The 13,017-nt window shown below is 38.4% G+C and overlaps 1 protein-coding gene across 1 annotated transcript; it reads left to right on the top strand.

Moving 5' to 3' along the window:
- The first annotated feature begins 6,299 nt into the window (after nucleotides 1–6,299).
- Nucleotides 6,300–10,636, top strand: KLHL9 (kelch like family member 9). Its single transcript, XM_045840754.1, has one exon. It carries the CDS (start codon nucleotides 6,839–6,841, stop codon nucleotides 8,690–8,692), a length of 1,854 nt encoding a protein of 617 aa, XP_045696710.1. The 5' UTR covers nucleotides 6,300–6,838; the 3' UTR covers nucleotides 8,693–10,636.
- The last annotated feature ends 2,381 nt before the right edge of the window (nucleotides 10,637–13,017 follow it).

Below are 13,017 nucleotides of genomic sequence, written 5' to 3' on the forward strand. Positions count from 1 at the left end.
AGAAGGAGAAGACAGTAGAAATGGAAAGGCTCTCCTTTCCTTACCATGGTAAGGGTAAGGAAAGCCAGAGAGTGGAGCACAGTTAACTTCTGGGAAAATCGTAAAGGTTATGTTTTGTCTCTCAGAATTTCCTCTCCACTCTTCTCTTCCCAAACCTCTTGCACTCTTTGGTATTTCTTCCCAACAAGGGGTCAAAAATTTGCCCCCATCCTTTTTTGGCATTCCTTCCAGAAGGACACAAATAAAGCCAACTCTGTTGTGAGTTTCCTCCTCCTCCAATCTTTTCAAACAAATAAAACCATGTTATAGTGAACACCAAGGAGATATTGACCAAAATGTTAGCTGTGACTTTCTCCAAGTTGAGAGGTCATTATCATTTACATTTCCTTCACTAAATATTTCTATCTTTGCCAAGTCTATTATTATCAATAACCATCATTTTTATAACAGGGAGAATGGGAGTTATTGTCACAAAAATATTAATAAGGAAAACTAACTTTCAAGATTATGCAAATTTACTGGTCAAATTACAAGGTCTCTTAGTTAAAATGTGTTTGGCTACAGCAACATCAAAAACCTTCTGAAATGGACTCAAATAATAAAGAAATGCATTATTTTTTGATGCAAGGAGTCTAGAGATAGGATGGCTCTAGGGATGGCTGATTCAACAGTTCAATGATTGATTCTCAAGAGTCTAAGATTCTTTCTAAGTCTCCCCTCCACACCCAGGATGTATCCACTGCACTGTAAGGCAGCAGCTTCCATCAGGGGCTCCAGATGCCACTGCTCTTCTAGGCATCGTAGCCACGCACCACAGTGTCAAGAGGAAGAAGGGGATTATCCTTCCTCTGTCTCCTAATTGAGGGCAGGGAGGTCTTGTCCAGATCCCCTGGCAGACTTTGCCACATGCTTTAGTGGCCAGGACTTGGACATACACTGGTGCTTAGACCAGACAATGGCGAACACAATAAGGTTGTTGGGAATCATCCATTTATTTGGCAGGGAACAGGTATTGAGGAGCCAGCTACAATGACTAAAAGATAATGTGTACAACATTGTAAATAAAAGTAGACCACTATGAACAATGACAAAATCATTATAAAGGTTATTCTGAAGAGCTCTAAGTCCACAAATAAGAAGGCAGTATTCAATTAAAAGGGTGTGTCTGGAAGGCATGTGGGTTGTAATCCTAATCTGCTTGACATTTACACAGCAATTAGTAGTTTGCATTGAACTTCCCACAAGCTTCTTCATTGGTATTTCACATGTCCAAGGATAGCACTGCAACTATTACTTCATCTTACAGAGAAGGAAGCAGATGAGTGTTTTGTCTGGTGACTAATGACTAGACACTGGTGGAGGTGGGTCAGGATGCCAGGACTTTTTTTCATTTTGAATATTTTCTTCATTTATTTATTTATTTTTAGAGAAAGGGGAAGGGAGGTAGAAAGAGAGAGAGAAATATCGATGTGAAAGAGAAACATCAATCTGTTGCCTTCTGCACATGCCCTGACACTTAATCTACAACCCAGTCACATGCCCTGACAGGGAATCCAACCAGCGACCCCTCACTATGAGATGAGGCACAAGCAACTAAACCACACTGGTCAGGGGCAGGATGCCAGGCGTTTTGGACCCCTGGTTCACAGGTCCTTCTGTTACATCACACTACTCCCTCCAAAAACTGCCTAATGGGGACAGAGCACCCTGATTTTTCCCAAGTGCATGCACCCATAATCCCTCTTGATTCTCAGAACATCATGAGACATCCTGGAAGGGGCACTTATCTTCATTTTGCAGAGAGGCATATGAAGGCTCAAGCAGGAGGACAACAGAAAACCCAGGTTCAGGTGAATTGAATGTTTGGTTTTTTTTTACTACCAGGTGGTAGTTATTCCTGTCTTTTATATCATTGGCTGCCTCTCAACACCTATCCCTAAATCAGCAAACATGTCCCTAAGAAACACGTGATCCTTATTCCCAATTTTCACTCTGAACCCATTCTTGCTCCATTCCATCACTTCTGTTAAGCCTGACTAGGAACCTGGTGCTTCTCTGAGAATTCCTGAAATCTCTGGATCATTAATCATATCAACTAATTTACTAAAGAAAGACTTCAGACTCTTGTCCTTTTAGGAAAGAACAACAATGGCATCCTAAAGACAAGACTCCCTTTTTTGTTGTCAATCCCAAAGCAGTTATCCCAATAGCAAGCATTTTAGGGGAGGCTAGCAGGAACTCTTAACCTTAGCCCTTAGGTGAGTAGGCTAACTCCTGTAAGTATCACAGAGGAGGGTAAAGGGAACAGTGTGATGCAGAACAAAGAGCTCAGACTTGAGAGATGCTAAGCATACTCTATGACCTCCAGCCCAGCCCAATTCCCAGAGTTTTTATAGGACTTTTATCAAATTACTTGTGAATGCATTTTGAGCTAAACGGATTGGTCATAGCATTCACAGTGGCCTCTAAGGCTAAAAGGAATAGAAAAAGTGTACAAGGAGTTGTGGCTATCTTTAAATCACCACACTGTTCTATTTTGTGAAGCAAATAGAGCCCAAGCTTCAACAGTTTTGCTAACTTTAAAATGAAAGAGTATGGGGAAACTGATGACTAATGGCTCGGGAAAATGGTTTAGAATGTGAGATGGACAAATCATTACAGTCAGCTTTGCTTTGCTCTGATGTGGCCTTCCTGCTGAGCCTCTGCTAAGAAATGTAACATTGCAAAAACTTTATTTTTTTTTATCTGGCCTTTTAGTTTGATTTTTTTTCCTTTAACTCAAACTGGCCTCACCTAGCACCCTGACTCATTCATCTTCTTCTCCCTTGCTTAATCATTAAGTCCCCAGGACAATGTGGTTCTGCTCAACAATCAGTAGTCTTAGGAACAACGTCCTGGGTCTGTTGACTACTGAGACAGAGTAAAAGATAATATCTTGGCCTCAGCTGTATTTTAGCTCTGGATGCAGGAAGGACAGACAATCCCACAGAACAAATCCTTGCAAAATTAGAGCAAGTCCATGACTGACATCAGGACCAGATGCAATGATCAATTACCCACTACCTAGCACCAACTACTTGGTAGAGATCATGACCCAAACTCCATTGGTCACCATGACCAATGATTTTTCCCTATATAATCCATCCCCTAGAAGCCACTGAGGATCCGGGTCTTTGAGCATGAGCTACCTGTGACTCTGGATATGGCACCATCTCCTTAATAAATCTTTACTTTTTTGGACATAGGCTCCTGTTTGTGTCTTATTAGGCTTTGATGCATGCAGGCAAACAGATGCCTTCAGTCTGGTAATGGAAATCTAAAGGCTACATGGTGAAGGAAGGGAGTCCTGCCAAGCCTTTGCTAGTCATTCCAGGGGGTGCCTGGGCCTGTACTTTATAATTGTTTTTTCTTTCTATTTCTTAGCAACTATGGCCTATACTTTCTATAGTTCTGAGAAGGCAGGCACTTTTACTTTCTTCACATTTTTATCCTATGAAGATAGTCATGGAACCTGTTACTTAACAGGTTCTTAAGTTACTTAAGTATTGTATACAGCATAAATGAAATGAATGAATGAACTGCATCTTCATCCTTCAGTTGAAGGTGCAAAATCAGTCTTGGCATTGTTTATTAAAAATAAATAAATGCAAAAAGATTTGAAGGTAAAACGTCAAATAATAAAGAAAATAATTTTAAAATATAAAGGAGAGCACTTAATATAATGAACACAATGTACAGTTGAACATGATATGCAAGAAAAATATTGAAATACAATGAATATAGTAAACTAGATTGTTTAGTAACAAACTAGATCAGTTTTCTAAAATGCTGTCTGTGAGGGGTTGGTGCCCCTTATTAACTGATAGTAGCTTAATACTACTGAAACTGGCAGTTAACAATAAACATGTGTATGTATTAGATCATAGAGTCTAGAGATATAGATATAGGCTTTAACTAAATGCTTCATTGCTTTGTTGTCACATGGCTTGTAGTCAAAGATTAAGAAAATGTTAGTCATGTTCTGAAGATGTGCCTGTAAAGCAAGGTCCAGGAGAAATGTTTAAAAGTACACTTTGCTTGAGATAATAGAAAATACAGCTAGTTAAGTACAAAACAGTGATACTTAATGGCAATGGTCACAAGATGTCTAGTTTCTGCTTTTTGCTTTAAAGATAATGTCTGTGATGCACAATTATGAGATATTTTTGCAGAATCTTGGTTCTTCAACCCAGCACCCCTTGTTCTCACAATAAAAATTTAAATTGCTGATGTGTCTTTGTCAAATGGGAGAAGATAATTCCAGAGACACAAGGAAAATTTATGAATTTGTTTTACAGAAGGAATAAAAGTTGCCATCAGCTGCTGATGCCCAGAAGTCTGTTTGCACAAAATGTTATCTGTTTCTGAAGAAACATAATGTTTCCCCTGGTTCCCTGAAACTTCCCTTCCTCTACTCCCTAGCCACATAAATCCTCCCTACTTTTGCTTTTTGAGGATGACAGACTTGAAACATCTTGTTCCGCTGCCCTCTAGCTCTGGGCAAATTGAAATTTTCTCTATCTCCAAGCACCATTGTCTCACTCAGTGTTTGGCTTACTAGTGCATTGTGCACATGAACCTGAATTTTGGTTGTGACAAATTTAATTTATTTCATGATAAAGGCAGAAAAAAAGAGTCTTTGAAATGACTAACATATTAGAGTATGATAAATTGTATAGGTCTGTAACAACTGTTTCATTAAAAGCATAGGTCTTATTCCATGATTTTTTCCTCTCAGAACTTCCCAGATACAGCAGCTCTACTATCTTTTCCATAGAGAGACTGAGTCCTTGGAATTACCTCTTCAGGTCCAGTACGAAGTCTTCATAGCTCAAGAGAGTCCTTCCATCCCCAACTCCAAAAGCAAGCAGGTCTCTAGGACTTCCCAATGCTTATAAAGTCCAGTGAAGAATTTCTCCAGGCTAATTCCAATCAACTTCTTATGTGGAACAGGCTGAAGATCTGCTGAAGGATTTGGTGGAGGACAGAAGAGGTCTGAGCCTTCTTGGACTTTGCTGCCATCCACCAGAAACAACAGAAAACAAGCGGAGCCAGCTAAATGTCCATGAGTAGGAGGCTGCCTAAATAATTTCTGAAACAATACAACTGTCTAAACAGATAAAGACATTTTCTATCTACTAATATAGGAAGATTTCTAAGTGAAAAAAAGATGCAGAACAGTGAGTATGGTAAACTACCTTTTATATACAAACAGGGAGAGTGTAAAAAGAACATAGCTATATTCTGGTTAGTTTGCATATATATGATAAAACCAGAAGAGTTTAAAAGACAGTAATAACTTCAAATTGTGGAAAGTGTTGAAAGAATTGTCAAAGTATACATTTATTCACATGCCAAATTTAAATTTACTAGTAATTAAAGAAATTCAAGTTAATAAAATATCTGTAAAGAGATTAAACAGAAATGCACACTCAAATATTGCTGGTGACACTGTTTTGAAAAGAAACATTTGTCTTGAATCAGTATTCTGCCATTAGAATTTATCTGAAAAAACGGGAAAGTTTTGTTCCCAAATTCTATTTTTATTACAGATTCTACAAAACAATGTAAGATAAGAAGGTGTGTATTCAGAAACAAATAATGGGCAAAGGAAACTACTGTCAGTATGTATAATTACTGACAGTTGTGTAGTCATTTAAAAACTTATGAGTGGAAAAAACATGAAAATATTACTGATGATGGAATTCCACTGCAAGCTAAAAAATATAGGCTATATTATTTAGATAGCATGGTCTCAGTTTGGTATTTAAAGGGACACATGGTATGTATGTATTTTAAAAGATTAAAATTTTGAAAATATTAACTAGTTATAATTGAGGTGTCCATTAAATGGTATGTGATATAAGTTATAAAGTCTTTTATAGAGGAAGTATTTTAAGCATCTTCCACCATGCCCTCTTTTGCCTTTCCATTTACACAAAAGCTGCATTTCATTGTTATTCAAAAGGCAGAAGCCTGGAAGTGTAAATCTTAAAGAAAAGGTATACATTCGGTGTGAAGCGCTCAGACGCTGTTAAGAGTTTATACCAAACAAGCAGCATAAATAAGTGCAGCTATTGCGTTTCTTCAGTCACACACACAAAAGCTGCAGGAACCCTGTACGCCTGTCCAGCCCAGCTACGCTTCACACCCCCGCCTCGCGCGTCTCCGGCGCACTTCACCCCCCCCTCCTTCCACGCCCGCCCACAGAGGAGTCCGGCAGCCGCGCAGCCGCAGTAGCTGCTGCGGCCGCTCCTAGCCCGAGGGATCCTGGGACTAGGCCTTTCCGGAAGGACTGGCTTGGCTTTCGGGGTAAGGCCCCTTGTTGCAGACCCGTGTTCCAGGCCCTTGCTTGACAGGCCCGTAGCCGCGGCAACGCTTTGGTGACAGCAGAGGACTCTACCGGCGATTCTCTAGGGTGCACGGCCTTGCTGCCGAGGGAGCTGAGGAGCTGCAGAGCTGCGGAGCTGCAGTACGTGGCGTGGCCTCTCCTTCAGCCCGGAGCGGAACCGCTGGAAAAGCAGCAGCAAAAGCCGCCGGACAAGGTGAACCGGGTTACTTAATTGCCTTCAGATGATGAATCATCTGTGTAACAGTCAGATTTGAGGTCCAAAGCGCTCTGTGCTTCTGCTACACAACAGTTTTAAGTGGATAACTGACTGGTGTGCCTGAGGGGTGCCACGTTTACTTTTGACAAGGAAAGCGAGCTCTCCTGCTCTTTGGACATCCTCCTTTCCTCGAAAGCATTCCGATTTTAATCCTGTACTCCGGCATACATCGCTGTGCAAGAGGCTTTCCCATGAAAGTGTCTCTTGGTAACGGAGAAATGGGCGTCTCCGCCCACTTACAGCCTTGTAAAGCAGGAACCACTCGATTTTTCACCAGCAATACTCACAGTTCAGTGGTATTGCAAGGCTTTGATCAGCTTAGAATAGAAGGATTGCTTTGTGATGTGACTCTGGTGCCGGGTGATGGAGAGGAAATCTTTCCTGTTCACAGAGCTATGATGTCATCTGCTAGTGATTATTTCAAGGCTATGTTCACAGGTGGAATGAAAGAACAAGACTTAATGTGCATTAAGCTTCATGGGGTGAACAAGGTTGGTCTGAAGAAAATAATTGATTTTATTTATACTGCAAAACTTTCTCTTAATATGGACAATCTTCAGGACACACTTGAAGCTGCCAGCTTTTTACAAATTTTACCTGTTTTGGACTTCTGTAAAGTGTTTCTTATTTCAGGAGTCTCTTTAGATAACTGTGTTGAAGTTGGGCGAATAGCTAACACCTATAATCTTATAGAAGTGGATAAATATGTCAATAATTTCATCCTGAAACATTTTCCTGCATTACTGAGTACTGGGGAGTTTCTAAAACTCCCTTTTGAACGACTTGCCTTTGTGCTTTCCAGTAACAGTCTTAAGCACTGTAGTGAACTTGAGCTCTTCAAGGCTGCCTGTCGCTGGCTCAGGTTGGAAGACCCTCGAATGGATTATGCTGCAAAATTAATGAAGAACATTCGATTTCCACTAATGACACCACAGGACCTCATCAATTACGTGCAGACAGTAGATTTCATGCGAACTGACAATACCTGTGTGAACTTGCTTTTGGAAGCTAGCAATTACCAAATGATGCCATATATGCAGCCAGTGATGCAGTCAGATAGAACTGCCATTCGCTCTGACTCAACACACCTGGTTACTTTAGGAGGCGTTTTGAGGCAGCAGCTGGTTGTCAGTAAGGAATTGCGGATGTATGATGAAAGGGCACAAGAGTGGAGATCATTAGCTCCCATGGATGCCCCCCGTTACCAACATGGCATTGCTGTCATTGGGAACTTTCTTTATGTAGTTGGTGGTCAAAGTAATTATGATACAAAAGGAAAAACTGCTGTCGATACAGTGTTCAGATTTGATCCTCGATATAATAAATGGATGCAGGTTGCATCATTAAATGAAAAGCGCACGTTCTTCCACTTGAGTGCCCTCAAAGGACATCTGTATGCTGTTGGTGGGCGAAGTGCAGCTGGTGAATTGGCCACAGTAGAATGTTACAATCCAAGAATGAATGAGTGGAGCTATGTTGCAAAAATGAGTGAACCCCACTATGGCCATGCAGGAACAGTATATGGAGGCTTAATGTATATTTCGGGAGGAATTACTCATGACACTTTCCAAAACGAGCTCATGTGTTTTGACCCAGATACGGACAAATGGACACAGAAGGCTCCAATGACTACAGTCAGAGGCCTGCATTGCATGTGTACAGTTGGAGACAAGCTCTATGTCATCGGTGGCAATCACTTCAGAGGAACGAGTGACTATGATGATGTTCTAAGCTGTGAATACTATTCACCAACCCTTGACCAGTGGACACCAATTGCTGCTATGTTAAGAGGTCAAAGTGATGTTGGAGTTGCTGTCTTTGAAAATAAAATCTATGTTGTAGGTGGATATTCTTGGAATAATCGTTGTATGGTAGAAATTGTCCAGAAATATGATCCAGAAAAGGATGAGTGGCATAAAGTTTTTGATCTTCCAGAGTCGCTTGGTGGCATTCGAGCTTGTACTCTCACAGTTTTTCCACCTGAAGAAAACCCTGGGTCACCTTCTAGAGAATCACCTCTTTCAGCACCTTCGGATCATTCCTAGGACTAAGGTGATACGTCTTTGCAGTGCATAGAGGATGATCTTGTATTTCCCCTTTAGTTGTATCTTCCAATGATTGGTCAAGTTATTAGATGAAAAGGTAACTGATGTTATTTGTATTGTTTGGCTTAGTATGTCTATCGGATGTTTAAATGGATTCTGAAAATATTCAACATAGGTGTTTTAAGAAATGTAAAAAGATCATAAAAAATGTTAGATGTCTTTTTGTGGTGTTATGTGAGAGTGTAGATGATTGTAGTAAATGTGTAGTTACGTTCATCATGCTTTGAAGTTGAAAGTTTTCATCTAACTGCAAACCATCAAAGGGAGGCTGCCAGCGCTAACCTAAAATAAATAGTAAACAAAAGGTCACCACATATTGTTAACTACTTCCCTTTTTTCATAGAATTTTTGACATAGCTGCCAACTCACCACCAGATTGTGTGGGTGCATTCAGAATTATGTGAAATTTCTTAGGTAGACAGGAGAAATAATAAGTTAAAATGTATTAACTCAAAAAGTCAGTATAGCTCTAAGGCAGAGTTTGTGTTTCTGGAGAGAGAAAAAATACATGAACATACTTATATACATACATACATACATACATATTTATGCACATACATACACAGTTTTTAAATTGATTGGCATTTAAGGTAGAGTGAAATTGTTTTTAAATTTAAATTTTTCTATGTAGCAGCTATTTCTATTCAGATGGGAATTCAGTACCAGAGAGTAAATGTCTATATAGATATGCTGAATTGAAATAGGTAAGTACTATGTGAAATTGATAACCAAGTTTAGCATTTGACTAAGTTGTTACTTTAGATAAAACTTATGTTACTTTTTCTGCTTGTATATTGTTTTCTGTAGAGTTGCTTTTATACAGATTACTTAGCAAAGTTAGGGTTTCAGAGGATTGCTTTTGCTTAGTAAATTTAAGCTCTGCTTTTTTCTACGTTTTTGTTCAGTAAAACTTATAAAAGCAAGGAGAGAAGTACGCTGAACAAAGCTATGGGATTTTAAATTCATTCTCCCAATTTAGTCATTCTAATAAGATTATTAGATTTGGGCTGGTTGCACGGGAGCTGCTCCAGCCCGTGGTGCATCCTGAGCTTTGCGTGATCTTCCTCAAGGCTGTCATCTAGATAATCATCTGAGCAAGCAGTAGATACACTCTGTTCAACATCAAATCAGAAAAGTATCCTCTTGGCTATGTCTAAAGAACTGGACCAATTTCAGATTCCCTAAGGAGCCAGTTACAGAAAGCCTTAGGCATTGCTATCTTGCAAGCAGTACTAAGTACATCTTGAATATCAAGGATATCCCTACTGGCTGAGAACCATGGAAGGAGATCTTAATGGGACCTTATCAGCAAATGGAATCATAAGAGTCCTCTGTAGTGAGTAATTCTGAAGTACTTTCCTGGAATATCTACCTGAAGAAAAAATTTACATACATTTACTTACATGTATATGTATGTTTATATCCCTATACTTGGGAGATTGTCATAGTGTAAATCAGGAACAGCCTTGTTATTGACAATCCCATCATAAAACTCAGGAACCAAGACAAAAGGAATTGGCTTCCAAGGATCTGAACTTTACTGCCCATACAAGTGTTGATTCATTTCAATGCTTTTTATGATTTCTGCATTGGCAGAAATTTTCGTACTTTTGTGTTTTTTTAATGATTTAATTTTTTATTACTAAAAATAACACATTTGGGTACATTTAGTAAATAGAAAATGTAGAAATTGCTGTTAACCTTGTGTATTGAATAGCAAGAAATGGCATCTCAATCATTTCTCTGATTATTAATGAAGTTAAATATGTGTTTCCTTTGATCAGATATTCATGTCCTTTGCCTTTGTAGTAACTGTTGGAATTGCTTTGTTTTTCATACCAAGTTACATCATCTCTTTATATAATAAATACAATTTAACTGGCATTTTCTTGCATTGATTTTTTCCCCTCAATATTACAGTTTTCCAAAGGCAGGGTCATTCAGTTAAATTTCAAGATCAAATTTGTCCATCTTTTTTGCACTTTGATCTTTAGAGATAATTTTGCTGTCTTTTTACATATTACTGATGTCACATTCCTTGCCCTTATCCTATTGCTTTGTCAGCACTAATTTTTTTGTAAAAGATTTTATTTATTTATTTTTAGAGAGAAAGAAAGGGAGGAAGAAGTAGAGGGAGAGAAACATCAGTGTGTAGTTGCCTCTTGTGCACCCTCCACCAGGGACCTGGTCTACAAGCCCAGGCATGTGCCCTGACTGAGAATCGAACCAGTGACCCTTTGGTTCACAGGCCTCTGCTCAATCCACTGACCTATACCAGCCAGTGCCTCAGTGTTAATTCTTAGCATGCAAAGGTGGCATTAACTCTTTGTCTTCAGTCACAGTAGCTTTTCTTTCTGGTTGAAATGAAGTGAAATTTTTATAAAAATCTTTATTTTAGTAAGAATACTAATCTTTATTTACAGCATATATTTTCCCATCATTTTTCTTTCAGTGTATGTCTTAACATAAAGCTTTTTGGTAATGTAGTGAAATTAGTTTTTCTTTTGCCATTTTTTAAATTTTATTTAATGTATGTGTATATGCATTTAGTTTTATTGTAACAAAGCAACTTGTACACTTTTAACCTTTAAAACTGAGCATCATCTTTCCAGTGACACAAAAAGAAAATTTAAAAATAAATAGGACAAGATTACAATAGATGTCAATTCTGAATAAGATCCTGCATGTTCTGCTGCTTTTCCTAATGAGTGGCAGGGCTCAAGTCATCATTAGGAGAGAATTTTAGTTTGAAAGTGTCATCTTAAATTGAAAGGACGTCCATTAAACCTCACAATTAAACATGCCAAAGGAGAAACCATGTTGTCAAAATGCCTACTTAACCTACCCAAACATCTCAAACTCACTCTTTGCTGACCTTCTTTAAAGCCCCCCTTTTTAAAGTTGTTTTCCCTTTTTTTAAACAACTAGATACATGTTGGTAAGTGCTCACTGTCCATAGTCACAGAGACAGAGTGTATCTCTGAGACCTCTGAGAACTTGATTTTCGAAGAAAGGATTTTCATTAAAATAAAAATGTATTCTGTAACCTGATTTAATATCTTCAAATTCTGTCACTTCAACTCCTGTCAGGTAACGCAGTGTCTCTTCATCCTCTTCTCCAAGCAGTGCAGACACTTGTGATGGCTGACAAATCACAGCCATCTTGTTAGGGGATTCTGGTGGTCAATTCACCTCTAATGAAAAAAGTGGCTGGTGGAGTTTGTTATATTTCTGTTCTACTTTCAGAATCTCCTCACTGCCTTTTTCATTAAGTCTGTCTACTTCATTTTGTACTTCTTCACTATGTTCAGTTGCTTCTTGCTGTTTTTTTTTCTTCCTTTGGTAAGTCTGAGAGGTTGACTTCTGTGGCTTGAGGGCAGGAAGGGGCTTTGGTTTCTTTGGGGTGGAAGTGAGACTGGCATTTGGGGGCCATGCTGTGAGGTAAGTTGGAGAATCAGACTGAAGGGAAGTTGCATAACTGGAAGAAGCCCTGAGAAATCTCTTTTGTCATTTTTAAAATGCTTTCTTAATTTTTTCTTATGCGATGGTATAATTATCCTAGTATTTTGTTATTAAGGACATGACTTTTTACTAAAAACTTTCAGTATAAAATTTAATGTATGTTTCCAAGTTATCACCCAATTACTCCTTCACCACTTTCTGACTAATCTTCACTTTCTCACTGAATTTTTGAGCTTTTTAAAATCATATACTAAAATTTAATTTATTATATGGGCAATTTAGGATATTTTTCCTTCAGTTCCAATGATCTTTTATTGAGGTCGTCTTGGTTATATGGATTGCCATTTCAACTGGGATTTTGTTTTCACATTATATTCCAAACTTGATTGCAATAGTAAGAAAATACACGGTCTTCGCATGTTTTCTGTCATTAGTACTTCCCTTGATTCTTACAGGTTTTTGAGTGCAACATCACTCTCATTGATTTTTAAGTTTTTTGGCATGGATTCTCTTGTGTTTTTACCTTAAAAAATCATATTATCTACACAGTATAAAAACTGTATTTCATATTATTTCTTTCATAACCTGAAGCATTGATTAATACTTCCAGCAAAATCATAGTAATTACATGAGGCACTGTATCTTGTAAGTATTTTAATAGGGATAATTCTAGTTTTAGAATTTCTTTGTTAAAGAGAGATGTTCTTGATCTTGTTCATGAAATATCTGCTTGTTTCTCATTAATTGGGAGCCTTGAAGTGATGGATTCATATTTTTATCACAAATACTTATCAAAATTTATC

This window comes from Phyllostomus hastatus, unplaced genomic scaffold (assembly GCF_019186645.2).
Source record: "Phyllostomus hastatus isolate PE091 unplaced genomic scaffold, TTU_PhHast_1.1 phas_contig_34, whole genome shotgun sequence".
In the NCBI taxonomy this organism is placed as follows: Eukaryota; Metazoa; Chordata; class Mammalia; order Chiroptera; family Phyllostomidae; genus Phyllostomus; species Phyllostomus hastatus.

What these genes read in the sequence shown, in the direction of transcription:
- KLHL9 (XM_045840754.1), top strand. Translation starts at nt 6,839, where the DNA reads ATGAAAGTGTCTCTTGGTAACGGAGAAATGGGCGTCTCCGCCCACTTA.